This window comes from Erythranthe guttata, chromosome 3 (genome assembly GCF_056151865.1).
Source record: "Erythranthe guttata isolate IM_541 chromosome 3, IM_541, whole genome shotgun sequence".
In the NCBI taxonomy this organism is placed as follows: domain Eukaryota; kingdom Viridiplantae; phylum Streptophyta; class Magnoliopsida; order Lamiales; family Phrymaceae; genus Erythranthe; species Erythranthe guttata.
This window is the reverse complement of record NC_142535.1, coordinates 7,415,906-7,443,233: the sequence shown is the minus strand read 5'-3', so window position 1 is coordinate 7,443,233 and position 27,328 is coordinate 7,415,906. Positions and strand designations below refer to the sequence as shown.

General features: G+C 36.2%; 1 protein-coding gene and 1 long non-coding RNA gene across 2 annotated transcripts; both read left to right on the top strand.

The window, feature by feature from the left end:
* The first annotated feature begins 483 nt into the window (after positions 1-483).
* On the top strand, positions 484-8,312 carry LOC105966869 (uncharacterized). Its single transcript, XM_012991444.2, has 16 exons — positions 484-753; positions 884-939; positions 1,027-1,148; positions 1,242-1,307; positions 1,424-1,543; positions 1,639-1,764; positions 4,115-4,256; positions 4,353-4,529; positions 4,619-4,774; positions 4,884-4,990; positions 5,085-5,175; positions 6,533-6,674; positions 6,756-6,912; positions 7,496-7,612; positions 7,772-7,898; positions 7,999-8,312. Exons 2-16 carry the CDS (start codon positions 898-900, stop codon positions 8,239-8,241), a joined length of 1,935 nt encoding a protein of 644 aa, XP_012846898.1. The 5' UTR covers positions 484-753; positions 884-897; the 3' UTR covers positions 8,242-8,312.
* Positions 8,313-20,919: 12,607 nt separating this feature from the next.
* Positions 20,920-24,428, top strand: LOC148771677 (uncharacterized). Its single transcript, XR_016030271.1, has 2 exons — positions 20,920-21,379; positions 24,170-24,428. It is a non-coding gene; the product is annotated as an uncharacterized LOC148771677 (long non-coding RNA).
* The last annotated feature ends 2,900 nt before the right edge of the window (positions 24,429-27,328 follow it).

Genomic DNA, 27,328 nt, shown 5'->3' with positions numbered 1-27,328 from the left:
CAGTAATCATCCAACCTAATCTATAAAAGATCATCTTGTGAACTTGGTCAAATTACCACGCCGATTAGAATGAAAGGTAATTAACCCTATATTTCAATACTTGTACGTTCGGTTTACAGTATTAACTTTTCTTTTAACAAAGATTTTTACCACCTAATACTTTTTTTTTTTTACTTTTGATTAATATCACTTATTCTAATTTGCACTCCATTGTTTTTTAATAAGAATATTTTCAACATATCTGTTTTCTATCTCCAGTCCATCCTTTTACATTCATTTTACCATAAAATAAAATATAATATTGTAAAATAAACAATCAATAATCTCTATTTGTTTTTCCTTAACAATTTGATTTCCATAATTAAGATACCTCATCCGCAAAATTTACTCAGATCTTAACAAACTTTTGACCTTGTAATATTGTAATTTAACTACTTGTTGACTTACTTTATTAAAAGTGTTGCAGCAGAATCTGAAGTTTTTATCTTTACAATCAACTTTGCCACTCTTAAAAGCTAATACCAAATCCACCAAACACTACTAGTAGTGGATATTGCTAAAACTTAAATTATAATTTTTTTAATTAATTGAAAAGTGGTTTTCTTTCTTTCTTGTTAAGGGAAGGAAAAATAAAAAAACTCTCTCTATAAATATATGTATGTGTATTTCCTTTATATGTTTGTATGGTTGGTAATATAGAAAAACCTTTCAAATTTGCTTTTTTTTTTCACCGTGGAGATTGACTGCATATAGGTAAGAAATGTATGAAAAAAATAAGATAAAATAAAATTATCCCTTGCATAATTACAGGGCTTGAGAATTTGCCTTAACAAAGTGTGGCATTATTTATGGTGTAAACCGTGGTCGTAATTTTGTTGTTCAGGAATCGTTGGAAACATGCCGCCTATCGGGGTCCGTTTGAACGTCCAAGAACATCATGTAAATCATATATATATATCCATATATTCTCCGTACGTCAATATTTGAAACTATATAAATCGCGCATTAATTGATGTCACATTTCAGGTGGTGATAGATAATGGCATAGTCGAAGTCGCATTATCAAATCCAGAGGGAATCGTCACTGGAATACGTTACAACGGTGTCGACAATTTGCTAGAAGTTCTCAACGACGAGACTAATAGAGGGTTCGTACGTAAACATTATATTTTGAATTTTAGACTATATATTATTAATTAGGTGAACAAATAAAAATAACTATATGAAGAAATATGCCGCAGGTACTGGGATGTTGTGTGGAATGCGATAGATGGAAGTGGGAAAGTAGCAGGGGGAGTCTTTGAAGTGTATGTTCTTGTCTCTGTATTTATAATGCGGTTTTGATTTTTTTAATGTTTATATGATAATTATTTAGAAACAACGCATTGATTGTTTCACCGTACGTACGTGTAATCAAATATAGGATCAAAGCAACAAAGTTTGAGGTTATAACAGAAAGCGAGGAAAAAGTAGAGGTGTCGTTCTCAAGACCGTGGGATCCCTCTCTCGAGAATAAGCTCGTTCCCTTAAATATAGACAAAAGGTTCTCATTTCTTCGTTGTTTCACAACAAACGCTGATATATTGACATAATATATAAATAGTCCGCGTGTAATGATGTTAGTTTATATTGGTGTAGGTTCGTTGTGGTACGGGGTTGCTCGGGATTGTATTCGTATGCAGTATATGAACATGTTGGTTCACCGGAGTGGCCAGCTTTCAACCTCGGTGAGACAAGGATTGCATTCAAACTTCGAAAAGACAGGTACATGCCTCATATGTATTGGAGATATTAATATTAAGGGAAAATGAGGGATAACCCCCTCAATACACAAAATAATAGAGTCCAGGCCCATTTTAATATTCACCATTTATAAAGAAATCTAAAATTAATATTATGAATTGTGAGACCCCCCTCACGTGTTTATTATTCCAATTTTGTCCTTTCTTCTCCCACTTTTTCTCTCTCTTCCCCCCTCTCTCTTCTCAACCGTCCATTTCTTTCTCTCTCCTCCCCTCTTTTATATTTATTACGTATCTTTTTATTTCCTATTTTCTCTCATTCACTTTCTCTCTCCCCCTCTCTCTCTCTCTTCTATGATACATTCATTTTCTCTCTCTCCCCTTCTCTCTTTTCCCTAATACGTCTATTCTATTTCTCTTTTTTTTTTACCAAAATTAACGGATCCATAGCCGCTGCATCTTCATGGCTACCATTGGTTCACCCGGTCTAGTAACAATGAAACGTTCAGATTTATTTTCTGACGAAGCAGCATCCGCCGTCGCTCTCTCTTAATGTACCCTCCATCGCTGATTTTCTAACTCAAAAATCTCCGCCGCTAGAGTCTTACATTATTGTCTCGGAGCCTCATGCTCATTTCATTGGTTCAAATCTAATTCTTCAAGGAAAGTTACGGCTAGTGATAGTTGTATTGTGGAAATTCATTTTTTAGAGAAATTGAATTTACAGGGAAGATATCCATATGCTCTGGACTATTGAGATTATTTGAGACTTTGGGCGTAATTGTGAAAGTGTTGTAATTACTTACCGACGGATAAATAATTTAACAATGGTGAATTTTGGTTATAAAATTATGGTACATAAATGATCATTGACTACTATAAATTAGTAGTTAACTATCACAATTTATAGCTAACTATTAAAATTTCATAGTTAACTTTCACTATTTTGTAGTTGACTAACACAATTTTATAGCAAACTAATAGAATATTATAGTTGAGATCGTTTTGGGACTCTGGGCGTAATTGTGAAAGTGTTGGAATTACTTGTCGATAGTTGAATAATTTGAGGGTGGTGAGTTTTGGTCTCAAAATTATGGTATATAAATGATTATTGACTACTATATTTTAGTAGTTAACTATCACAATTTATAGCTAACTATTAAAATTTTGTAGTTAACTTTCACTATTTTGTAGTTGACCAACACAATTTTATAGCAAACCAGTAGAATATTATAGTTGACTACTAAAGTCAGTAGTTAAATTCATTAATTTAGTTGTTCACTAATATTTCGTAGATCTTTCCAAACAAAAAAAAAGGTAAAAGTAAAAAATAATCAAAATACAATTAAAAGGATTAAAATAATTAAAGAAGAGAGAGAGAGCACAAGTTAGTTGACCGATCCTATTTAAATGGATGGGTAATTAAAATGATTAAAATAATTAAAGAAGAGAGAGAGAGGGAGAGAGAGAGAGAGTGCATAAGTTAGTTGACCGATCCTATTTAATGGGAGGGGGGTCTAGTTCAAAAGAAAAATGTAGGGATAGTATTGGAATACGTAAAGTGGAGGGGGTTGCACCATATTAAAAAAATGCTTGGTACCTAGTTCTAATATTTTTGCTAATGAGGGGGTTATGCCTCATTAACCCTAATATTAAATGATACATTTCACTAACAGTTTAAACTTTTGGTTGAGATGGTCATTCAACATGGTATTAGAGCCAGACTAAATAAAAAGGTCATGAGTTCAAATACACAGTCACCTATTTCAAATATTTCAAGTGCAAAATCCCCGAACTTTATAAAAATAATTCCCATACCCGTCCCATAAAATCCCCATCTATTTTTTTTTTCTTTTTCTTTTTAATAAATAAATATGCAATCTACTTACAATCTATTTTTTTTAATAAATATGCAATCTACTTATAATTTAAGGACTTATATCAACAAACAAACCAATTTAATTATAGTACTACTATTTAATTATAACACCGAAACCTAAAAATCCCCGTTTGTAGCTAATATTTAATATATTTCAACTATTTATTATTTATATTTAATATAATAATTAATTATTTTATAGCCGATAAGAAAAAATATCAATCCCAATACCCGCCTCATTTTTTTTCGGGGCGGGTAATACCTGAAAATTTCGAGGCGGGTCGGGGTGGGGATCCATTGGGGCGGGCCAAATTGCCATCCCTAGTTCAAATTTAATTCGTATGCATTTGATGGGGCAGTATTGGATTATATTAATATTAAAAGATACATTTTACTAACAACTTAATCTTTTGGTCAAGATGGTCATTCAACAATATAAATATATTGATATGATACGATGGATCATATATAATGCAATGTAAGTGTTTTGTAGGTTTCAGTATATGGCTGTGGCAGATAATAGACAAAGATATATGCCCCTACCAGATGACAGATTACCTGGAAGAGGCCAGCCTCTTGCATACCCTGAGGCTGTTCTCCTAGTCAATCCTGTCGACCCTCGTCTTAGAGGAGAAGTACGTACTCGTCATGAGTTTCGTATATATACGTATATATCGTTCATTTTTTTTTCCATTAATGTTGTAAATAATAATAATTATGATTATATATAGGTCGATGACAAGTACCAATATTCGTGTGATAACAAAGATATTAAGGTCCACGGGTGGATTTCTATGAACCCTCAACCGGCAGTTGGATTCTGGCAAATCACACCGAGTGATGAGTTCCGCTCGGGCGGACCCCTCAAACAAAATCTGACCTCCCATGTGGGACCTACATCACTTTCAGTAAGCAGTTAACTCTATATAGAGACAATATGTAGAACGGACGCATAAACAATATTACTAGTTGTAATTTCTCGTGCATATGCATGCAGGTTTTTCTGAGTGCTCACTACGCCGGAGATGATTTGGTTCCAAAATTTGGGAAAGGAGAGGCATGGAAGAAAGTTTTTGGCCCTGTTTTTATCTATCTTAACTCTGCCATGGATGGAGAGGATCCACTTACCTTATGGGATGATGCCAAACGACAGGTTTACGTTTAACACTACATTATATATAAACGGCATATTGCATCTCTTAATTAACTCGTTACACATGTTAATTACCAACATTATACTATCAAAAAATATCATTCATCAGATGTTGGTTCAAGTCGAAAGTTGGCCTTATAGTTTTCTAGCATCAGAGGATTTCCAATCGGCAAACGAAAGGGGTAATCTCAGCGGCAAACTATTGGTCTCAGACAGGTGACGACATTTTCTACTCCATTTATAATTTGGTTTATAGGAAAGACGAATACATACACTACTTGTGTGCTTACTAATTTAATTGTATTTATAGATATGTTAGTGGTGATTATATACCAGCAAGCGGCGCATATGTAGGATTGGCGCCCCCCGGGGATGTTGGATCCTGGCAAAGAGAATGCAAGGTATTTGTCTTGGAATATTCCCGTCAAAACTTCTCTCAATGCCATGAGTTTATTTTATCTACAAAAAAAATAAAATAAAATGCACCGAGGTAATTGTTTGTGATGGCATCTGTCACAACTAGGGGTGGTAAACGAGCCGAGCCGGCTCGCGAACTCGACGAGCCGGCTCGAAAAAAGCTCGAACTCGAGCTCGGGTTTTTCGAGCTCGAGCTCGAGCTTCGGACGAGCTCGAGCTCGAGCCCAAAATTAGTTGTTCGGCAGCTCGCGAGCCGGCTCGCGAGCTGCCTTCTTAATTTTTTTTTTTTTTTTTTTTCTTTTTTTCTTTTTACATTTATATATATATATATATATATATATATATATATATATATATATATATATATATATATATATATATATATATATATATTTATATATATATTATTATTATTATTATTATTATTATTATTATTATTATTATTATTATTATTATTATTATTATTATTATTATTATTATTATTATTATTATTATTATTATTAACTAAATAGTAAATAGTCTATAATAATAAATATATCTAGTATTTAAATAGAAACAAATCTATATTACTTAAATAATTCATAATAATATAAAATATAATAATAATAATAATAATAATAATAATAGAAAAAATAAAAAATATATATAACTAGAGTTCATTATTTATTTTATAATTTTTTTTTATTTTCCTATGAATATTTTTTAATAAAAAATAAAATGATTTTAATAAAAAATTAAATAATAATAATAATAAAAAAAAAAAAATTAATTATAAGCTCGAGCCAAAAATAATTGGCTCGATGAGCTCGAGCTCGAGCTCGAGCTCGGCAACATGGACTCGAGCTCGAGCTCGAGCTGGCCAAAAGAGCCGAGCTCGGCTCGAGCTCGGCTCGTTCCCACCCCTAGTCACAACCATGAATGACGGAGTATGGACGGAAAAAAATTGTTTGTGACGGAATTTTGGGCTAAAAATTGACGGATGGATGACAACAATAATTTGTTGTGACGGCATCCGTCAAAAAGTTAGAGACCTTGTATATGGTATTGGTGATGGAATTAATTGTGTTTCGTGACGATGCTATCCGTGATAACAGATGTGACGGAATTAAATTATCCGTCACCAATGTCATTAGTGACGATCGGGTTTTTCTGACAGACCTATTCGGTTACAATTCCGTCACAAAAGCTTATTTGTGACTGATTTTGTTCAATTTTGTCACGAAAATGCCCGTCACAAAAGCCCTGTTCTTTGGTAGTGATGCATGTTCGTTGATCCCATGCTTCTCTATGAAATTACTTAAACGAGCGAATGAAATAATTAACCATACTATATATGATTAGGGTTACCAATTTTGGACAAGAGCAGATGAGATGGGGTATTTTACCATCAACAATGTCCGAAGCGGTAACTACAACCTTAATGCATGGGTACCCGGCTTCATCGGAGACTATCAAAACGAAGTTGCCATTACCATAACCTCAGGTCTTGATTATAATAATTTTGAATATGTTATATATTCTACTTACACATTCGAATATATATATATGACCAAATATTGATTAGGTTGTGGAATTTACATGGGTGAAATTGTGTATGAGCCTCCAAGAGATGGCCCCACACTTTGGGAGATCGGCATCCCCGACCGCTCTGCTGCCGAGTACTATGTTCCTGATCCCGACCCTAAATATATTAACAAGCTTTACTTAAATCACCCGGACAGGTAGTTAGTACATGCGTGTATTCATGCCGATTATATATTATGTTCCTTTTTCTTGTTTTATGTTTCATTTGCGTAGATTTGTTGAATAATTAAGCGTAATTACAACCACCTTCCTGAGCTTTGGTTAATTTACGAAAAAATCCCTCTTGTTTGGATAATTACATCTACCCCTCAGCTATGATTTTTTCTTACACCTCCACCATTATGGTGTCAAATTCAACATAATCATCTAGATTTTGTGAAATCTGCTCTAGTTTGTACTCGTTTTATGTAAAAATATAGTTTCTGATGCACCACAATCTGATGTATACAAACTTAAAAACATATATTATGATCATCTTGCTCCAAAATGTGGAGTTCGAATATGATAAAACGGGTACAAAAGTGATAATTATTCATATAATCTCGAAAATTCCACTAAATTTGAAACCGCAAGGGTGGACGTGTACAAAGATTTATAGTTGAGGGGGTGGTTGTAATTATCCTAACATAAGTATTTTATAATTTGACCATACCTCAGGGGTGATTGTAATTTACCCAATAATTAATATTATTGAGTAAGCCTATTTAATTTCATGAACAGATTTAGGCAGTATGGACTATGGGATAGATACGCAGAGTTATATCCTCATGAAGACTTAGTTTACACAGTTGGCAAGAGTGACTACACCAAAGATTGGTTCTTTGCTCAGGTTAACAGGTCCTCATATATTCTCTCTCTCTCTCTCTCTCTCTCTCTCTCTCTCTCTCTCTCTCTCTCTCTCTCTCTCTCTCTCTCTCTCTCTCTCTCTCTCTCTCTCTCTCTCTCTCTCTTGCATGTCTTTGAATGTATCACATTTTTTGTTACTCATAATTAAAGGAAAAAAGAGGACAACACATATCAAGGGACAACTTGGCAAATCAAATTCACACTCGAAAATCTCAATCGAAATGGAATTTATAAACTGCGTGTGGCGCTTGCATCTGCATCTCTAGCAGAATTGCAGGTAAAGAAAAAAAAAAGCACCACATAATCACTTTTTCTTTGCATGTTCAATTTTCACATTTATATATCCAAAACCGTAACGGACGACGTACATTTTCTAGGTCCGTGTTAATAATCCAAAGGCGAATCGACCGTTGTTTTCAAGTGGATTGATAGGGAGGGATAACTCAATTGCAAGGCATGGCATTCATGGCCTACATTGGCTTTACAATATAGAAATAAATGGTGATTTGCTTGTCGAAGGTGATAACACCATATATTTAAGTCAACCAAGGAGTCAAAGTCCTTTCCAAGGGCTCATGTATGATTACATTCGACTTGAAGCACCCGGAGATTTTAATTAATAAGGTGTGCCAATAATAAAATAAGAAAAATTGCTTGGGGTTAATTAATCAATATTTTATTTTGTGGAAAATAGTTTTCATGATGACCTCTTCTCCACTCATATTCATATCCTTAACAAATCATTACATATACGTTTTGTCATGCACAAGTGATTAGTTGTTTATAAATATGACTAGTTAATTATTAAAAGAATATTAAAAGAAATTGAACGGTTTATTTCTAGTTTCTAACTTTTCGATTCAAATATTAAAAGAAAGGTGCCGGGTTATATGTAAGCCCATTTTTTTATTAGTTCAAAACCACATAAAGAAGTTTATTAGTTCAAGCCCGTAAATTAATCTAATTTTATTACATCAAGACCAAAGATGACAAATATACCCTTATCCACAAATAATACTCAAATACAAAAAAAATCTTATTTTTAATTTGTTCAAGACCAAAAATCAAAAAAAAAACAAAAAAAAAAAAAAATATCACGACTGCCAACCACCGACGCCAACCAACGAGACTTCCACCGCACCGGCGATGACCAGCGACCCACCCACCGCACCATTACCACCACCGCACCACCACCAACAAGTAAGTCCATTTTACTAAACTTTTGTTTGTAAATTCGAAAACATTAATCGAGCATCGATGTCCTTTTGACTAAATTTTTATTTGTAAATTCGAAAACATTAATCGAACATCAATTCTAGATAAATATGTATGAATGAACATTAATCTATGCTTATTTCTTGTTGGGTTGCAATGATTTGGCCGATTTTGGAAAAAAAATTGAGATTGAAATTGGGTTTTTTTTTCGTTGGTTTCCCAAATCGGTTTATCCAGACCGATTTTGTACACGAAAATCGGCGTCATAATGCCGATTTTTGTTAACCAAATCGGCGACACAACGTCGACTTTACAAGTCAAAATCGGCGTTCTAATGTCGATTATTGAGTACAAAATCGGTTTTCGAATACCGATATTTTTTGATTTTTTTTAAATAATACATTATATATTTGGTTAATTGATATTTTTTAAATATTTGAAACGAAAATGTTTATCCCCATTCGGTGGCGTCTACCACTCCTTTAACCCAACCGAGTAGAGGTTTCCGTATCTCAAATATTTATTCGTTAGATAATTCATTTGAATAATCCTCAATCAATCCCCTAGGTTGATGCATGAAAGTATGAGAAAACGGTCTTAAAAAGACACATATAATAAAATCGGTATCTAAAAACCGATTTTTGTAGTACAAGTCGGCATGACAATACCGATAATACAAAAACAAATCGGTGTTGTCATGCCGATTTTTACTACAAAAATCGGTTTTTAAGTACCGATTTTTGTTAAAATAATCGGAATGTGGTTACCGACTTTAGTAACAAAAATCGGTATTTGCAGACCGATTTTTGGTATCGTCGATTTTTTTCCCCAACAAAAAAAAAAAAACGACCCAAAAGCAAAAATAAACGGTTAAAACATATTTCATTGTGTTCTCCACCCTCGTAAACCACCATATCATTGTTTTCTGGTTCCATCGTGAATGTTTGGTATGTATTTGATAATTTTGGTGTGTAGGATTTCTTGGTGGGTTTGTGAAGAAGAAGGAGAAGAAGAAGGAGAGTTTTAAGTCGTAAAATAAGGAAGATGAGTTTCTGGATTTATGTATTTTATTTGGTCTTGCACAAAGGAAATAATTTTTTTTTTTATTTTTTAATGTTTTGTGTTTTTTATTTGATTTTAAATTTCATTAAGGGTAAATTAGTATTTTTATGTTGGAGGTCTTGAACTAATAAAAACATAGGCTTGCATATAACCGCCGCCTAAAAGAAATTCAATTTGACATAATTCTATCATTTGTTTACGATTTAGTGTAATTTTATACGTATTTTGAAATTGAATCAATTTTTTAAGCTTCAAAATATAACTTATTATGAGATTTACATTTATTTGAAAAGAAATCATATCAATAGAAATGATTATAAAATATAATAAAATAAGAAAAGGGATAATTACACTTTTTGTCCTATACTTTTTTCCGTCCACTTATTCGCTTTTCATTTCTAAATAAGTTGGAGTGATATTATCCATCCCTAGACATGCCAAATTTTATGCTACTTTTGCCCCTCGTCCATTTAGCTGGTTAGTTTGGATGGAAAATAACATGTGCTTCACACATGATACGCAAGAGTCAACCCCCCTCTTCAACTTCAGGTTGCATCTTGATTATAAAGTAAGCCTTATTTTCCAAATCACTTATGTTTTCTATAATACACCTCTTTGAACTCGTAAATTGCCTTGATATAATCCCCTAAACACATTTTTTTTCTATCATACACATATGATGCAATGCAATTTGTACTTTGCATGATATGTTTCTTTGAAGAGAAGATGTTAATTAATATATTTCGGTATGTTTAATGAAATTTATAACATGTTAAGCTACTCAACAAGAATTCTTTGTTTTGTTACATAATGAAGATTTGCACGATTTGCAATTCTATAAACTTTAATTTAAATTTCCTGCCCTTACAAGTCATTATCTTCATATTGGAAGAAAACCTAATTGATGTTAACTACTCATTTAAAAAAACAAAATTCCTGACCGGTGTAGGGATATTAATCCATATTTAATTCTAAGTTGTTTTTAATTGATGCAATCTTCAATCGTCTCTAATAATGTTGAATAGAACAAAATATCAGTTCAGAAACAACTTAAAAAAAATATAGATCTCCATGTCTTCCTTATTAATTAATTCATGCAAAGTCGAAATATATATTATACAGCCGACAATTGTATCGACGATACAGTTGTCGACGATCAATAGCAAGATACATGTGATCAATCATCCATATCAACAGCATATATTAAGATTTTCATGTCCACGTAAGATTTCCGTCCAAAGTAACAAGGATTAACGGCAGAACGGAAAATTCAAAAAGATGACATGTTTATGGACGAATAATGTCAATTCAACTTGTGTAGGGATGAAAAATGAATTAGTGGTAAAGTATAAGGACAAAAATGTAATTATTTCTAAAACAAACGAGTTATAAAAGATTTAGTAGACTCAATGTACGAATATTTTATCTACACCTCTAATCCAAGCATATATATAATTTTATTTTACAGCTCACAACTAATTTTCACAACTTAACCATTGCTATATAATTAATTTAATGAAATATGTAACACTGAGCCATTGTACTTTAAAAATATATTTATCCACCTCAACTACATTTAAACATATGCCTTTATATTTAAGGGCTATTATAAATAAGCTCGTTATGGATTACTTACTCATAAAGAGGACCAGACCAAAAACTCTTTTACAAAAAAATCTAGATAAAAGTCCAGATGTGTGTATAAGACTAAAATTAAAGATAAACTTTTTTTTATAACTTTTTTTTTTCTGAAATTTTTTTGGCCCCGTAAAATACAGTAATATTTACAGTGGTTGACAGTAATATTAACTGTATTACTGTTTAACATAGTCATATTCCTATATTACTATCTAGCATAGTAATATTAACACAACGACTATGTTCCATAATAAATTATTGTGTAATACAATAATATTATTATGTTGACCAGTTAACAAATGCAAACATAATAAAAATCCAAAAAGAATAATACTATTGTGGTCCCTAGTAATATTACTGTCGTTGACTGGAATATTATTGTAACGACAGTAATATTACTGTCAACCACAATAATATTATTGTGTTAACAATAATTTTACTGTCAACCACATTGATATTTCAATAGTAGATAGTAATATTATTACGTTGACCGGTTAACGAATCAAAGAAAATAAAAGAGCCAAAAAAAAAACAAATACTGATGTGGTTGACAGTGACATTATTGTGTTTACGGTAATTTTACTGTCAACCACAATAATTGATGAAACGTGATTGGCCATACAATAAATAGAATAAATAGGGATATGGGTTATATCAATATAGGCTCTACATATATGGGCTTTCGAGGTCTAACGGGCAAGAATAATATCTTCCCTTGACGGATCCAGTTCCTGAGACCTGCTTAATCTGCAAAACACGAGTGCCAGAGGGTGTTCTCCGGGACATTAGCACTTCAAAGGTTAAGTTAATCGGAGTACAATCATTAGTGGAAAATAACATGTAATTATATAAGAATGTATATGTAATTACCCAAAAAAGGTAAACCTAGAGATTAATCTAAGATATTCCATTTATACTTATACCTTACGAGCTCCAAGGGTTCCATCTAGCCACGTGGGAGGCTTGTAGTAGCCTGGACTATTGCTTCCTACCTACCCTACAATTCCACGTGGGAAACCATCGCCGCTCCCCTATCATGTCCTACCAAACGTCCTTTCACGTCAGTCCTCCGTCTCCTCATTATCTTTAGACGAGGTTAATACTCTCAGGCGAGATCAACCCGCGCACACCCTTCCTAGGGCGAGGTCCTTTGCTATTTCCTCGTACCGGAGTGGGCTGATCATGTTAGTTGACATTCGTTGCGCGAGGTTATAATTCCTGAGACCTTTCTCCCAAGTTGTCAAGTCTACAGGCTTTCCGCTTTGTTCGTAACACCCTTCGCCCTGTTGTTAGGTCTGCTCCTCACATGAGCGGTACAAGCGGGCTTCTTTTATTATTTGGGCAATGCGTTTATGTGGAGGCAGACTAACCCAAATCACTTGGGCCTTGTGTTACTAGAGGCAAACCAGCCCAGATCACCTACTCCCACTAGTACACCTTGGCAAAGACAATGTGTAGTTTGGTCCAATAAAGGACAAAAGGTATGTTGTTGTAACGTTTTGCATCTCAGCCTCTCTACTACCCCTAGGTCGGTGCGACAAGGCCGAAGCGAATTGTCGTGGCGAACTAAACCCTGGGTTTCATTAGGAATTGGTGGGAAAATTCGATCGTGCCTTATCCCTCTAGTCCGTTGCGACGAGATCGGAACGAATAATCAATAAAAGCACCGAGGCTATGAAAAAATCAGATGCACCTACTCCCCCAGTTCGTCAGGACGAGATCGAAACAAATAGTCATGGCGAACTAACTGCTAAATGCACCTAAGCTGATAAAATCAAACCTACCTACTCGCCCTAGATTGTCGGGACAAGATCGAGGCAAATAGTCGTGGGGAACTGACCTCTATTATCATTGGGTCTTTGAGAAAAATCGATCCAGCTTACTCCCCCTAGTTTGTCGGGATGAGATCGAAACGAATAGTCGCGAAGAACTAAGTGCTTATAAGTAATCCGGGTGAGCTTGACAGCCGGAAGATAATTAAATGCGTCCTTTGAAATCATTCTACCCAAATGGGCTGGCCCGAGAACCGAGTCATCATAATGATGTTAATTGCCTTGGGAGGCGTGCATGTATGCAGACAAGCATGCTACACACGGCTCTGCTGCAGACGGTTCGAGTGGCGACGACGTGTCACCCTGACATTAGTGACGCAATGGTGGTTGTAGGATGTGCTCCTCTTATCGTGCGGCTGTCCTAGACCCAAACAAAGTTCCTAAAAATATCCCCAGTTGAGATTCAAATTCTTTTTTCATCTTCTTCCTTTCGCCCTATCATCCTCTACAACTTGCGCTTTGCCCGATACAACTCCCGACCCCTCTCCGTTCATCCGACAACACGCACACAACCGTTCAGTGGGTTTCCGGTGACCTTTTATCTACGTGATTCCTTGCTTCCTTACTTTTCCATTAGTTTGCACCAATCTTGTCATTTTCTTTCCTTTAGTTCTCATAAAAATGGCCTCGCCACCCTTGATGTCCAGTGAGTACAACCCCCTGGGCAATTCCTTCGAAGAACTATTAGGGTCCATGGCTTCACCGGCTGATTCATTGGACGCTGCCGCCACAAAAGTGGTGGCGGTTGGGCGAGGTGACACAACCAACACTGTGGCCGCCACCTATGTTACTGCCGTCCGAGATCTGCGCGGTAAACCATTCTGCACCATTGTCTCTTAATGACCGAGATAATTGAGCTTGGCACAGACTATCACTACGTCCTATCTGGGCCTGCCGACCTCCCCTACTCCAACAGATGGAACTACATCCCATGGTACGAGGACTATCGTTACCTCTAAACCCTTTTCTTGTTGATATCTCCCAAAAATTCGAAATACCCCTCAATCACTTATCTCCCAGTTCTTTCAGGATCATGAACTGTTTTTATATGGTGTGTGTTTTTCTCGGCATCAAAAACATATATGCGCCGATCTATTTTGCTATTTTTTCTTCACCCACCGTAGTGGCGGGAGCTATTAACGCTTCAACCGCCCAGAGAAAATATTCCATAACATCCCTAATAAAGTCCGACACTGGGATCGTAAATATTTCTCCGTTGCTTCCTGCACACCCTGGCCTTTTGTCCTCGAAGCCTCCCAAGTTCACCTCGTGCTTCCAGATCCTTCTGAAGATGTGCTCGTTGACGTCACCTACATTAAGAAATACTTCGACCAGCAATATCTAGACGTCAAGGCCGCCATAAAATAGCCGGGGCTCCTAGCTTCGTTCGGTTTTCTCCGTTCTCTAGGGCCCCTTTAAGCTTCGAAGAACGTGGTAATGTGATACTTTATTTCGGTTTTAATATGTGTGTCTTATTAACTCTGAATCGTATTGTTTTGTGCGCATAAGCAAAAATGTTCATGCCGAAGCCGAGACGCGCGCCCTCCATCTGTTCCAACCAGGGCACCGGCCGTGGTCGAGCCGCCAAGGGATTTGATCTCGACCTCAACGCGCAACAAGCTTCTTGTTCATGAGGGCAATGCGCCGCCGCTGCCCAAGAAAAAAATCTTCCCACACGCCATCAAAGAAAAATGGACTGACACCACCCCTCACTTTGGCTCCGTCCTCGTCAACAATTCTGATACCTCGGCCAGCTCGGAAGACCATCACGTTGCTTCCATCTTTACATTTACCCCAACAAGGCACCAACGAGATGGTGGATTTTATTCGGAGCTTCCAATTCGTCAATGACCAAGCCATTATGACCAAACTCAGCGAGGAGGAGCTGAGCCGAATAAGCTGTGCCGCCCTCTCCCACTTACTTGGAGCATTTGCTAACAGGGGTACACCAAGAGGTATCCCTCCACATGGAGAAATTGAAAAAGGAGAAAGCCGATCTGGCGACAAAGGAGGAGAAGTTTAAGGAGGTCATATATCTCGGCTGCTCATCGGCGAATACTCGAGTTAGGAGATGAGCTAGATCGTGAGAAGGAGGATTTTGCCAAAGAGAGCAAAAGCTCGCGCTAAGAGTGAAGATTTTTGCTCTTTTCCTGTTTAAGAAGAAAGCGTTGTTAGAGAGAGACTCCCCGGAGTTGCGGCGCATGTTCCTAAATTCCCCCGACTTGATGATGGTCCTAATGCCTTACACGGACTTCGCCGTGACGCATACCATCAATATTGCTCAATCTGATGTGGCGGGGTCAGGATCTAACCTCATGCTGCAATCGTCTTCCGTGATTGCAAGGGTACCTGCGGACGAGATGCTATCCTCCTGGCAAACCTTGAAACGATGGAAGGATGGGCTTTCTTGGTGGACAACTGCTGCTGATGACGTCCGAGTCTCGAAGATACAGAGGGTAGCCAATAGAGAATTTCCTTATTTTCGTGTGTTATGCATTTTTCTTTTGTAAGGAACATTTAAGTTGTTTGTGTTTTTTTTTTTTTTAATGGACTTTGTTTGCCCATCTCGCCTTTTGAGGTTTTGACTTCAATTATCTTCTACAAATGTGAGTGTGAACTTTACGTCTCATTGTTTTATATCCCATCTCGTATCTTTCCTTTCCCTTCAACATATGATCCGACTAGCAATTATTGTGCGAGGTCACCTCCGACCCTGGCTTGCGATTTGGTGCGGGGTCAGCTCCGACCTCGACTTGTGTTTTTGTGTAGGGTCACCTCCGACCCCGGCTTTTGTTTACATACGGGGTCACCTCCGACCCCAGCTTGCTTTTTTTTATGTGGGGTCGCCAACGACCCCGTCATTTGTTTTCGTGCGGGGTCACCTCTTACCCCGGATTTTGTGTTTGTGGGGGGTCGCCTCCGACCTCGGTTTGCATCTCCGACCTCGGCTTGTATTTTTATGTGGGGTCACCTCCGACCCTGGCTTTTGTTTTCGCTTAAATTTATTTGTTTTTTGTTGCAAAATTTTTTTCCGTCATATTGTTGCTACAAAAAGGTTAAGTAAAAATAACAGTCGTAACTGGGAAGAAGAGGGCGGGTGTATTTACCTCGCCCTTCAAAAAGCTGCCTAAATCTTTTCAAATGACACACATTCCATGGCCGCGGTATTCTCTTACCGAGCTGGTCTTCGATCCAGTAAGCCCCCCCGTGAGTTTCTGTACGATTTTATAGGGCCCTACCTAGTATGCCTCGAGTTTTCTAGTTAGTTTAAGGGCATCCGCTCATCGCAAAACGAGGTTGTCAACCTCAAGCTGTCACTTCATTACCCGCCTACTGTATACGGTCTTCAACGCGGCCATCCCTTTGTTGAGCTTTGTTGGGGCTAAATACCTAACACGCAAGTGCACGTATCGCAAACAAGTAGTAAAAGTGGACTCGTGAGAGTCGGATGTCGATTCGACAGGGAATACTCAAATTATCTAATCCTAAGTACCAAATTCTAACAATTATGATTTTTATCCAGCCTACGCAAGGTTGTCAAATTAATCAACTAAATAAATTAAACTAATTATAAAAGTAAATAACAAAAGAGAATATCAATATAAAAACGGATCTAGGATTTTATCTCCCCCCTATGCGATAATTTATCACCCAATTAACCTCTATCATGCAAGTTACGATTCTCGATTATTAACCCAAGACACGAAATTACTCATAACCCGCTGTCGCGGGTATTATGAGTCTATTATTCATAAACGATTCACTCATGTCTATGCAAACCTAGTATGAATAAAGCATTAAATAACAAGTCTCGAAAACGGCTACCTAAGATATTATCTGTATGTCTACGATAATACATGCAATTAACACACTCATCCGGTGAGAACTACTCGAAGGCTCTTCTATCCCTGTTCTATTTATTAAAACGATCCGTCGATTCAATTCCAACAATAACACATAGCAACATAAATTAGCTACGTTCATGCGCTAAATAAGATCAATATAGAAGAAATAATCGAAGAATTTAAACTTGCATAATAGTAGAAAAATAGGTTCGAATTACCACATAGGGTTCCAACAAAATCCTAAATTTAAAAACTTAGCTACTCATGTTCTCTACGGAAAGCATAATAAAAATACGAAAATTCATAAAAATCGAGAAATAAAAGTAAAAAGGGAGAACTATGATGAATATTCGTCAAGTCTTCGTCTTCGTTGCTCTGTTCTCTTGCTCCTAGATTGCGTGTAAAAAAGATAGATTCCTAATTGTGTGCTTTTTGGCCTTTAAATAGGGTGCAAAAATATAAGAGGGCGGTTTCCTTGTGTAATTAAACTTCCTTCACTGCGCCACTTCGTGAACCTGGACGCCCGTGCGAGAAATAACTCTGAAAACCGAACGGTCATCCGGTCTTTAATTCTTCAGAGTTTTGATTTTTTTACTTTTGGCCCACTTTTTCTCCGAATTTGCAGTTTTTACCCCATAAGTTGTCAATTCTTCGATTTGTACCTAAAATACAAATAATAACCATTTTAAGCACCAATTATCGTTAAAACACACCAAAAGCTCCAATTAAAAGGTACAATTAAGTGTAAAAATATACACTTAACACACCTCCAAACTTGAATTTTTGCTTGTCCTCAACTAAAATCAAATTATGCGCACAAAACTCGACTATACATCTCATTACATAGATCGATTGATCAACTTCGCGTTTTCAGAACTTGCAATTATGATGACAATTCCTAGGTATTCGTAAGCTTAACATTCAACGGCACTTAGTCACTTACTATCACCAAAAACCACAAATCATACAATTGCTTCAAGTATCCAATATTTGCAAATTAAAGATAGAAAGAATTTATACTTACATGCATATATTTGACTCCAAATACTCACCAAATTATTCTATTGTTGGCCGAAAACCTACACGCAAGTAATATAGTGGACTAAAAGTCCGGATATCGAACCCGCAGGGAATATTTAATTATCTAATCCTAGACGCTAAATTCTACAAATTATTATCAAGCCCACCCTACACAGTCGAATTTTAGAGAGAATTAACTAAATTAAACTAAATTAAAAACAACCAAAAACAAGAAAGCAATTTAAAACGAAGATTCAATCAAGATAAGCAAGCCTAGGATTTTATTCTCCCCCCTATGTGATTATTACTCCCCCAATTCCTTCAATTATGCAAGCAATTAACCCGGATTATTAACCTGAGATGCTAAAATAATCATAACCCGCTTCCGCCTGTATTACGATTCCAATACTCTAGATTCAATTACTATATTCCTATGCAATTAATTCTAGAACACAACATTAAGCACAAATCTCAATAATGGCTACCTAAGAGATTAACTATATTCCTATGTTAATACGACAAAGGCTCTTCCACCACAGTTCTAATTATTAACCCGATCTTCCGAATATGCGATTAACAATAACATAAAAGCGCATAAAGTGGCCATTTTCATGAACTTAATAAAACAAGAAGAAGAAATAATCCGGAATTAAAACTTGCATAAAATCATAGGAAAGGGTTCATAAATCCCACATAGGGTTCCAAATAAAATCCTAGAAATAAGAAAATTAACTACTCATGATTAAAGGAAAATACAAATAAAATAAGTCATAACCGATAAATCTATTCTTAGAGTCTTCGAATTCTTCGTCTTCGTTATTGCTTTGTTGCTCTTACAATTGCGTAAAAAAGATCCTCAATTGTGTGCTTGGCTTGGTCTTATATAGGGTGAAGAAATAGGGGAAGAAGGCAGTTTCCTTGTGCCATTAAAATCTCTTTACTGCGCAACTTCGGAGTCTCGGACGGGGGTCCCACAATTTGCACTAAAACTCGGACGGGGGTCCGAGCTTTAAATCTTCAAAATTTTGATTTTTTCACTTTTGGCCCATATTTTTGCCAAAATTGCAGTTTTGTCCCCATACTTTTCCAATTCTTCAATTTGTACCTAAAATACAATAAATCAACTTTTTAAGCACCAATTATTGTTAAAACACACCAAAAGCTCAAATATAAAGGTACGATAAAGTGTAAAAATATACACTTAACACACCCCCAAACTTGAACTTTTGCCTGTCCTCAAGCAAAATCTACCAATAAGCAAATAACAGAACTATTACATCTCATCACAAAGATCAATGATCAACTTCACGTTTTCAGAACTTGTAATTATAATGACAATTCTTAGGCATTCGCAAGCTCAAAATTCAACAACACTTAGTCACTCACCATTACCAAAAACCACAATACACAATTGCTTCAAGCATCCAATATTTGCAAATTAAAGATAGAAATAATTTATACTTACATGCATATGCTTGACTCCAAATACTCACCAAATTATTCTACTCTACTAATATCGAACATTAAGCTATTGGGATCATTGGGGCTTTGTGGCTTTCAATTGTTAGGCTCTTTGGTTCGAGGTAGGAAATATGGGTATATGTGGCTATTCTTCTTGAATTTAGGTGATTACGCCAAAATTTGAAAGATATGCGTTTGAAACAATGAATTCACCTCTACGGACTTTAATAAACTCGATTTTCAAAAGTTCAAAAGTCTCCACTTTTGCTTTTGAGGCAATGGATCGAGTTTTCAAATATAATTCAACAACTAGCCCTTATTTCTCCCTTCTAGTCTCTTCTTCTTCTTATTTTTTTATTTTTTTATTTTTATATTATATATATATAGAAGCATAGATATTTGTCTTCTTTTCTTTTTTTTTTTCGAAGAAGAAGAAGGACCTTATAAAAAATTTCGACCGAACTCCAAGGGGTAATTTTTCAAGAATCTCCACCTATTCTACCTTACACATTGGCTAAAAGAAAGAACACCTTTTCTCCGAGTCTCAAATCAAGGTTCTAAGGATAATTTCGATAAAAAGGTCTGCTTGAAAGGGTCAAACAGTTCAAAGAAGGCCCAAATCATATCCCAAATCACTCACTACTCAATATTTCGTATCATAAATTTCCTAAGGTGAATCTTAAAACCGAACATAGCATGATCTAGCACAAATTAATTGTAACACCCCACATTTTCATAAGCATATTATAGGGATTTATTGAATAAATTATCGATATACACATTTCTATACATACATTACCTTTCATAACTTAATTAGTAAATGCTATGCACCTTAATTGCTTATATGCATTATATGAGATTATTTTGAATAAATGATGAATATGCAATCATGGATTAATTAGTAATTTCAATGCATTCTAAGTGTTTAAGTGAATTTTATAAATTATGATATTTATGAATATGTATACTATCATATATGTGCTTGATTATATATGTGAGGGTTTAATTATGTGTATATATGTATGTATGTTCTATGTGCATGTTTATTTAATGTACATGTATGTGACATACATGCCCATAACTGTCTCTCTCGGTAAATACATAGTAATTTCCTCCCAAATTGTTCTTTCCATTATTTTAATATTATATATATAGATACATATATATCTATAGATTTTGTGTGTGCATGTGCTTGAGTGTTGTAAAATTGCCGTGTGTATGGGCTGTGTGTGTTGGATTTGTGGAGTGTTTACAAGTGTCCTAATTCCCCTAATTGTAATCTACACCCTCTTGCCTTCTTTATTGCAAGTAAGTCCCTCTACTCCCCTATAAATTGGCCCTTCATCTTCACTATTTTCAGCATAAAAACATCAGCCAAAAATCACTCATTTTCTCCTCTATTTCTCGTCCAAATACAGCCCCAAAAGGAAGAATTCATCTTCCACTTCCAGACCTTCAAGATTCTTCATAAAAGTTTCTCTTTTCCTCTTCTAAAATCCTCTCAAAATGCCTCTCTCTCCCTAAATTCGAGATTCCCCAAATACACTCCAAGAAACAACCATATAATCTCTCAAAACTTCCAAGCCAAAGCAATCCAATACCACCCATGTCAAGCCCAAAGACTTCCAAGCCAAAACTCCATGGATCCTTGGTTTCTTCTCCTACTTAGCCTTTGATTTTCATGGGTAAGGACCTCTTGGTCTTTACTGAAATAATAACCTAATTAATATCAATTTTATGTGTTTAAATGAATTATATGATTGTGGTTTTAATTTTGGGCTTTAGAAGATAAAGTTCTTGATGAACACTAATTGAATTTCAGTTTCGCAGCATCTGTTTGTATTGCATGTCTCATCGGGTAATCCTTAAGAAAAAATTATGAAATTTCATAGTAGACTAGATATTTTGGTTAGCTTCATTTTGATATAAATTATGCATAAATAGGACTTATATTGAGTCATTTATGAACTATGTGTTTAATACGACTTTATACTAATTTTATTTATGTGATTTACTTGGATATGATTAAAGACTTATTAAAATTCTTCTTTGCAAAATTTCACAGTGTTTGGGTCAAGGTATGAATTATTTGGTAATTTTAAAGTTGATTGCTCTGTTCTGGAAAATTTGACTGTGTCACTGCACTAAATTAATTATTTCTCTTAAACGGTTAGGTTTCTTGCTGAACTGTTTTACCAAGGTAGAATAGACTTATAGGTGAACATCTTGTGAAACGTTCAGGTGTTTTGGATGTATTTTCTAAGAGATATGAATTTTCAAAGACGAAATACCGAAACTGTCCGATTTTCTAAAATAAACTATTTTGAACTAGAAAGTATGTTTAGAAGTATGGTTTTAAATTCTTGATCCTTAGTTAATAGAAGAATTAAAATTATATTAAGATAATAAAATATGATAAGTTGAATTTAATTATAGTTATGGTCATGAATTATTCATTTAAGTCATTATGTGTGTTTCGATTGATTTAGTATGTTGGTTTGAGATTCATTAAGTGTGTGCCGTATGTGTGTAAGTATTGAAGATTGTTGAGATTACTTGTGGGATTATTGGTCAATTAAACTCGTTAATGCTATATAGTATATCCTATATTTCATACTTTATATATATGTTAAATAAACGACTATATATTTATATATCCTAGCCTGCGTGGTCGTAGGAATAATTCCCGATCCACGGCTTATATATGTATACTATCTCTATAGCAACCTACGTGGTCGTCGAGTGAAAACTCCGATCCATGGTTTACGTAAATATAAAATATACTATTATAAATTATGTGGGGGTGTATACAGCTATATGTGTGTGTGTGGATGAACAATAATCTTTACGTGATTTGTGTTTATTGTGCCACACTTGATTGGATATCATTGTCGTGTGTGTGTACAGACGTGTATGTATTTGTACCATATGTGTGATTTAATTAGTCTATGTGATAATATGTGGTTAGTAAATCTTTGTGTTATTTTATTTTGACATATTTGTGTTTTATTTGTGGTGTTTAAACGGTAATAGGATTATGGTCTAAGTGTTCATGTCCATGCATAACACGTGTTTTGAAAATTGGAAGATTAATGGAATACCGGGTAATAAACAACTCGGATATAGAGGGCCGGTATCCAACTAGGATGATGTGTTGTGGTTTGATTCCACTTAGTGAAAACGGGCTCGTAATAGGTTTATTATCCAGGTACATAAATTAATCTTTCACGGACCCGACAAAATGAAATTTGAATTTTAACACACATTGCATTCATGTGCATTTTGGTCTTAGCATTCATGTCCATGCATAGCACATATTTTTGAAAGTTTGGAAAATTAATGGAATGCTTGAGTGAATAAACGGGATACGGTGGGCCGGTATCCAAATATTGTTAAAGAGTGGTTTGATCCCACTAAAGAAATGGGCTCGTAACAGTTTATTGGCCAGGTATGGAAATTAATTTTTCACGGATCCGGTAACCGAAAATGGATTTGTTTTTTTACGATTTTTAGGGAAAACGAAAATATGTTTTACACGATTTTTATGGTAAACGAGAAACGGATTTTTTTCATGATTTTATGGTAAACGAAAACGAGTTTTTAAACTATTGATTAAGGTCTCAAGTATATCACGTATCCTCTTGAAAGTTTGAAAAATTAACGAAATACTTGGCAGAATAAACATCGGATACGGTGGGCCGGTATCCAATAAAAGTTCAAAAGGAGTGGTTTGTTCCACAATAGAAACGGGCTCGAAATGCTTTATAGTTTATTGCTTGAGTACATAAATTAATTTTCCGCGGATCCGATAAAGTGAAAATATTTTTCCATGCATCGCATTCACATGCCTTTTGGGTTATTTTGCATAATAACGTGAATTATGTGGGTATAGTGTGCTTTTATGACTTATGGGTAATAATGTGCCTTTGTGACCCGTGTGTTGTCGTATATTACCTGATGTTTAGATTGTCACGTTGGGATTCTGATAAGGATCTTGTTGCATTGCATTTATATGCGTAAAGTGTTAAATTGATACTAAAGGGACTTTATGTCCGCAAGTAATATGAGGATTTTATATCCGTATAATATGAAAGAGGACTGTGTGTCCAATATACCAAGATTGAGGTAAACAGTATTATATGTTTATATGTAGAGCTATATGTTCGACTATGTTTTATGATAATATTCATGCTTCGTGGTTCTTAATTTTGAAGAATAGAAGTACTGTATTCGTATGTGATGTTATGTGCTTTCACTTATGTGATCGAATGTCTTGGTCTAAATGAATAAATTGAATATAGAGGACATAGTAGGAGCTTTAGGATTATCCCTACACAAAAGGACATAGAGGCGAGGACTTTAGGACCCTTATAGGACGTGAGTGACACGTTGAGAGAGGCGTGAGTATCGTCAGGCCAAAGTTCTTACTGAGCCAGTGGTTGGGCTCACGCTTTATGCGAATTTTCCCCTTTCAGGTTCTTGAAGTAATCAGAGTGCGCAGCGGAGCGGAGTTCGAGGAATCACGAACCTTGAGGCCCTGCACGTCTTACCCGGATTCCGTAAAAGATCCATGTTTTCACTTTCGTCTATAAAAGGGTCTTATGTAAAAATGGAGATTTTTATTTTACTCTGATTTAGGAATCCAGTCTATTAAACGGGGGTATTTAAATCAAGTTTATTTTCCTTCCGCTGTCTTACAAGTTTTCTTTTCAAACCCCGATGATGTTTAGGTAGCACTCTTTATGAAAATCGTAACTTGGGTGTGTGGTTATATTTTAAGTAAAGAGAAACACTTTTGAAGTTCGAAATTTGGGTTTCTCAAGGTTCAAATCGATACGAAAATTTTAAAGTCCACTAAAATATTTCTTCTTTAACTAATATTCATGGAGGGTGTTACATTAATTCCAAATTTTAAATACAAAACATTCAACCAAAGCAATGCACAAAATGTGATTCCTAGCAATAATTCGCTTCTAAGTCCCGTTGAATCGAAAGCTAAACAAACATAAAATCCTTATCACACAAAAACAAGCAATCTCATCATCAAACATTGATCATCTCTTATCATCATAAATCATCGATGCATTCGACTCAAGCAATTTTTTTTTTATATTCCGGAAAAACGAGAAAAACAATAAAAACGAGAAAAACAATAAAAAGAATAAAACCTAATGCATGCAAACTAAAACAAATAAGCATAAAAATAACATGTTTTTCACCCCCAAACATAAAATTTTCGTTGCCCTCAACGAATTTAGCACAAAGTTTAAGGATAGAAAACACCTGATTTAGTCGGAGTCGATGTGATCGAGGTGCTCCTCCCTCGCTCTCTCATGCTCATCCTCATCGGAAAGCTCGGGTACGGGCTCAAGAATGGGTGCCGGTAAAGGTGCCGGCTCAATGCAATCGGGCGTCCCGCATCCCAAGTGTTGGACAATAGCTTGTAGCATCTTGCTTGACCACCGTATAAGTGCCTCTGCCGTATTGACTTTATGCTCGACGATAGTCAATCGGTTCCTAGTAATTATCATCTCTTGCTCCATCTTCTTTCGGAATCGTCGATCAGAACGGGAGCTTGAGGCTTCGGGCTCGTCTCGGGCTTGAAGAGCGGCTTGCGGCTCGTCATAGGTGGCTTCTTTAAATAGCGAAGCCGCAAAATCGGCAATCGTCTTCCGGATGTTGAGCTCGATATCATTTGGCAATTTGGGGACCTTCTCTCTTTTGCACAATCCCGTGACGAGGCTAGGGAAGAAGATGCCCTTTGTATTGTCGCGCATGGAAAGCCAAATTTGATCGGACAGAATTGACCCGATGTCGACCGGCTTCCCCGTTATAATGTAATAAGCAAGCGCACACCGTTCGTGGTTGATCTGACTAAACGATGTAGTCGGGATTATGTTGGCGCAAATAAACGTCAACCACGCCTTGCCTTCATAATTGATGCTTTTCCAACGGAGTTTGTACGTCCCCTTGTCCGGGTATTCAATCCATCTTGGATGCCCATCACTCAACACTTCACCAATTTGCTCTTTGGTGACTTCGTTGCTCATCTCTCGCCAATTTTGACCCAACCACGGGAGCCCGTAATATTGATTTATATCATCCGTCTTCCAACTGACATAAATTTTTCGTACCACACTTGTGAATTCTCGTGGATGCTTGAGTACTAACGTGTTTGCATAAAACTCTCGTACGATCGATATGTTGTAAATTGGCTCCGGTTCACAAACCCTTTGCCATCCTCGTCTTATGATTTCTTGGTTAAGATTGGCTAAGTGTGACAACGTGATTGTCAAGGCCCGTTCCGTGATGACGGTCTTTTTGCCTTGTTTATCGAATAGAGTCGCGGCGCCTTCCACACTAAAAGCTTCTTTTTCGGGAAAAGGAATCGTCGTTTTGGTGGCACCTTTCTTGCCTTTGCCTTTGCCTTTGGAGGATGAAGCTTCATCCGTGCGACCTCGTTTGTTGGACGACATAGTTGGGAGAAGTTTTGGAATGGATGCGGTACCAAATTTGGTTGAGGCAATTTGTCGAACACCTTGTGGGCGTGCCTTGAAAGATTAGATTTTGAAGAAGTTGGTTCGATTCTCTAGCCTCCCTGTCAATACCAACACAAAATAATAATTTGAAAGTGCGTGAGTGAATTATGTGTGTGAAATTGAAGAATTTTTGGAAGAGAAGTTCAAAAATTCGAAAATTGTGTGTGGGAGGTTGAGAGAATGAAAGAGAGAGGTTTAGGAAATAATGGGGGAGAAAATTTGATTTTCAGAAATTTATAACGCCCAATTATAGCCTCGGACGGCCGTCCCGAGTTTAAGCCTATTTCTCGGACGGCCGTCCGAGCGTTCTGCCTCACCACTGCTCACGAGACGACCGTCCCGTGTTTATACGTATTTCTCGGACGGCCGTTGGAGAAGTACCGGTCCCTCACTGTTTCCGGGACGGCCGTCCGGGTTTTGTGCCCATATTTCGGACGGCCGTCCGAAAATTACCGGTCCTTACTGTTTTGGGGACGGCCATCCCGGTTTTATGCCTTTTTTTTGTGGGACGGTCGTCTCAACCCCTATTTCTCTTTTTTTTTTTTTTTTTTTTTTTTTTTTTTTATTTACGGACGGCCGACTCGACCCTCGATCACGTTTTCGACCGTGAAAAGTAAAATTAAAATAGTAAATTAGAATGCATGCTTATGACAATAAAAACAAACGAAAAATTAAAGAAAACTACGAAAAACAATAAAGCTCGGGTTGCCTCAGAGAAGCGCTAAGTTTAAAGTGTTCAGCCCGACATTGCTTCTTTATTTTCAAGCAAAAGTGACCGAAGTCAATTGGCAATCTTCACTCGCTTCCCAATACGGTTTGAGCCGGCTCCGATTCACGTTGAACGTACGATTTGAATCTCACTCATTTATTTTGACCACCTCGTGAGGAAGAATTTCTTGGACAATAAACGGCAGCGACCACTTTGATTTGCGCTTCCTTGGAAATAACCAAAGACGGGATTTGCACAATAACACCAATTGTCCTTTGTGCAATTCCTTTTTGATTTTCTCCTTACGACCACAATAGCTTGACTCATCCTTCTCTCGTGACTTGCTCGAATCTTTGGGTGGCAACATCTTCCTTGCACTCTCATCG